This window comes from Chelonus insularis, unplaced genomic scaffold (assembly GCF_013357705.1).
Source record: "Chelonus insularis isolate UGA/USDA-ARS -01 unplaced genomic scaffold, ASM1335770v1 contig_65_pilon, whole genome shotgun sequence".
NCBI classification, from domain to species: Eukaryota; Metazoa; Arthropoda; class Insecta; order Hymenoptera; family Braconidae; genus Chelonus; species Chelonus insularis.
In genome coordinates this window covers 109144-112695 of record NW_023276691.1, presented here as the reverse complement: position 1 = coordinate 112695, position 3552 = coordinate 109144, and the positions used below count along the sequence as shown (strand labels likewise).

General features: G+C 27.8%; 1 protein-coding gene across 1 annotated transcript; it reads right to left on the bottom strand.

The window, feature by feature from the left end:
- Nucleotides 1-1016: 1016 nt before the first annotated feature.
- On the bottom strand, nucleotides 1017-3187 carry LOC118070604 (uncharacterized). Its single transcript, XM_035089308.1, has 6 exons — nucleotides 3139-3187; nucleotides 2926-3093; nucleotides 2728-2837; nucleotides 1655-1947; nucleotides 1489-1568; nucleotides 1017-1411 (listed from the first exon to the last, which is right to left on the bottom strand). Exons 1-6 carry the CDS (start codon nucleotides 3185-3187, stop codon nucleotides 1065-1067), a joined length of 1047 nt encoding a protein of 348 aa, XP_034945199.1. The 3' UTR covers nucleotides 1017-1064.
- Nucleotides 3188-3552: the final 365 nt, after the last annotated feature.

Below are 3552 nucleotides of genomic sequence, written 5' to 3'. Positions count from 1 at the left end.
TAAGTAAGAAATATAATACATTTACTTAATTTTAATAAAACAACATCTTTGTTATTTGAACAACATATCTTCAAATAAATTCTTCAGGAAAATATTATTAGAAATGTATGTATCTAACAAAATTATCTTGTCATTTAACAATATTTGCTAAGAGTAATTCAAAATTAAAACGACTACACACATTATTAATTTACTAATTAAAAAAAACTCAAAAAAAAAATGTAGTGATATTAACTTAGCAATTTTCTTTTATAGATTCTGCGCGAATGTTGGTAGAGCACATAAAAGCAATCACATTTTCTACGTTGTAGATTTACAGGGAAAATGTACTTATCGAAAATGTCATGACCAAGAAGATTGTGGTAACTTTGAATCAAACCCAATACCATTACCTCTTGAAATATGTTTCTTATTAGATGAAGAAGATGATGACATATTTCTAAATGTACCCGATTCTGACGATTCTATTTAAATAATTTCCAAAGAATATTTGTTATTAATCTTGTAATTACTTCAGGTTAGATATTTTCATACGATTGTACATAAGAAGAATATATTCATTATTGTAAAAATTGATATTCTCTGTAAGAAACGAAATTTGCATGAAGAAAAATTTGTAATGTTTTGATAAACATTTTCTATAATTATTGTTACTATTTACAACTAAGCATGATATTTATCAAAGGTTTCATTAAACAATATAGTTTATTATCATACATTCATTGTTATTCATTGATTTGCCCTATTACCTTAACATCTTACACTATCAACTCAATTACTTTATTGGACTATACTTAAATAATTACGTACACAAATGATAGAAATATAAATATAATTAAAACATTGCGATTTAGTTAAAATTAAAATTTACAATCAATCTAAACTTCAGCTTTAGAAGTTTCGAACTCATTCAACGATTCATATTCATGATATTCATCTAATCCCATTACTTTAACTTCAAAAGTAACGATAAAAATTGACTAAACTTCACAGACAATCGATTGCAACGGGATCATTGTAAATGATGTATAAAATACAGATATAGAATATAAAATAACATGATTTCACAATTGAATTTTGCACGTGGAATAAATTTCAAAATTTTTTTTGCCAACCATATTGCAATAATGGTTGCACTGTTCAGAACTTAATTCTATGTCACTTTCTAGTACCTGTTCACTATCTTCTTCACTATCTAAAGTTGTTTCTGTTGATGTGCTATCACCACTATCCATTTCATTGATATCTATTTTTGAATCATCATTTTTAACATTTTCTGGAGGTGTATCAATATTCTTACTTTCAAACGTCTCCTCAGATTCATATATTGGATCTGATGCATTTTGTATCTGAACATAAGTTTTATATTCTTTTGCAGCTTGTCTCATTCGGCACAAAAAATCTGGCAGTTCTAGTTTCGAATAATCATAATGAATTAATAAAAGAAAAATTTACGTAAAACTTTTGTCATTTTTATTTTATTCTCACCACTCGCAGCAACCCATGTAGTCACAGCTGCTGGAATATTAATTCCAGGATCTTCAATATAATCACGATTGGAGAATAACCTTTAAAAAATACTTTTTCATTGTAAACATGACTTCTGCAATCGCTAAAAAATTATTTGAAAAAAATAAAACATACCGGTCATATCATTTTCCAATAAATAACATCATTATGATAATCTTTGGCAGAAGCACATTTAGGGTGAGTGTCAATTATCTCAAGTTCTCTAGCAGTTGGATCCCAAACTTTCCTATGGTCTATATCCACTTGAACTTGGAGAAATTCTTCAGCAGAAACATCAGAGTATGTTCCAAAACCTTTGTAAGCATACAATCCAGTTTCTTTATCTTCCTTTCTCCATATTAACATATCTTGATGTTCGATAAATGATTTACAATCAAATGGATTGCAATCTTTACAAACGACAGCTCTTTGGCGTGGCTAGAAAAAATATTTTTTGTGAATGAAGGGTAATAATAGAAGTAAATAGGCTAGGAGTACGTAATAGATCAAAATCATTTTCAAAAAATAAAAATTAATTACCTGTCGAAATGACTTGCATAATTTGTGCTTCAGAATGCATACATCAACAATCTTTACAAAATGCGTGCCCACACGTTCAAGTAGTAAATTTCTCAGCAATGTGAAAAGTCACACTAATAATTTATTGTTTATTTTTTTGTGTCTTGATTGCTGATGCAGGATCAGGTGGATAAGACGTCTTTTTTTGGAATTAATTAATGAACTTAAAGCATTATTACGATATTTATTAATGACATCTTGTAGAGCCTAGTTGTGTTTATGAAGTAAAACTTTAGCTAAAGATGGTGTTATATAAAGACTTACTTGACACTTCCACGTTTTCGTTTAGAAGTTTTTCAACTTCTTTAACTCTTTTTTTATAGTTAAATATAATGAATTAAACTAAAGGCTCGTCTAGATCCATTTCTTTAACGGTGATATATAGACCTTCTTGTTCATACGTGGATTCATGTTTTGCCAAAACTTTCTAAAAAGAACAAGGTTTTATGCACCACTGGTAAGTTTGACTACGATATCTATGTAATAAAATTAATATTAATATTATTTTTTTATTGAAATATTTATTTAATCAATTTTGCTTGATAAATTGAAAGACTCACTCAAAATCTGTCTATCGGTATTGACGTTTTATAATACCCAACATTACTGCTGAAGTGTAGTCAGCAGCTATGACTTGACCTTCGGCATTTGTACATTTTTTGAATTCAGTACTGAACCATTTAACAGCACCCATTTTTTTTCCAAGTTACGATCAAATGGAGCTGGTGAACCACCTTGTTGCATGTGACCTGAAATATAAAAAAATAAAACGTCTCTAATTCTCTATTCGTTTTTATTTAAGCTGAATAATATTAAAGCTTGGTGATATTATCTTACCAATAATATTTGATCGACAACTAAATAAACCTTTTCCCTCTTCACTGAAGAGCCTTTGCATAAAATCTGTGTTATAATTGAGATTAGAATTTTCATTTCTCAAAATAAGACCTCTTTGAATCCCTTTAGACATTTTAGCAGTCATAGCAACAACATCTTGGTTTAAACCTTTGATGTTAAATTTCTCTTAAAATATCTAAGCTGCATCTGCACCATCCACAGGTCCAGCAAGTGTTGCTAAATATCCACAATAGCCGCTCATAGTTTCAAAAGATTTATTCACTTAGGTTTTTTTTCAAACAAATATAATGAGAAATATATTTTTCGAATAATATTTTTTCCGCAGGCAAATAAAAATACAATTATAATGAACTTCAAATGCGAAAGTAGATGATAATGTTACTTAATTTTTATATAGTTACTACAATAAAAATACATTGAAAAATTTATTAGTGTTTTATGATATATAAATAGTTTAAAATTTCAATACTGTTTATAATATAATTAAAAATAATTTCAAATAAAAATCTTTTTGCCATTAGCATAATCTTGTGTATATTATAAAGCAAATTTTACAAATGAAATAGTTTGAGTATTTTAAGTATAGTAAGAAATATGGATTGCCTC

Excerpts from the sequence above, each read along its gene's own strand:
- LOC118070604 (XM_035089308.1), bottom strand. The coding sequence starts at position 3,187 with ATGAGCGGCTATTGTGGATATTTAGCAACACTTGCTGGACCTGTGGAT. Across the intron at positions 2,838-2,925 it reads TTGTCGATCAAATATTATTG|GTCACATGCAACAAGGTGGT; the intron begins GTAAGATAATAT and ends TTTATATTTCAG. Across the intron at positions 1,948-2,727 it reads AAAATGTACAAATGCCGAAG|CCACGCCAAAGAGCTGTCGT; the intron begins GTCAAGTCATAG and ends TATTTTTTCTAG.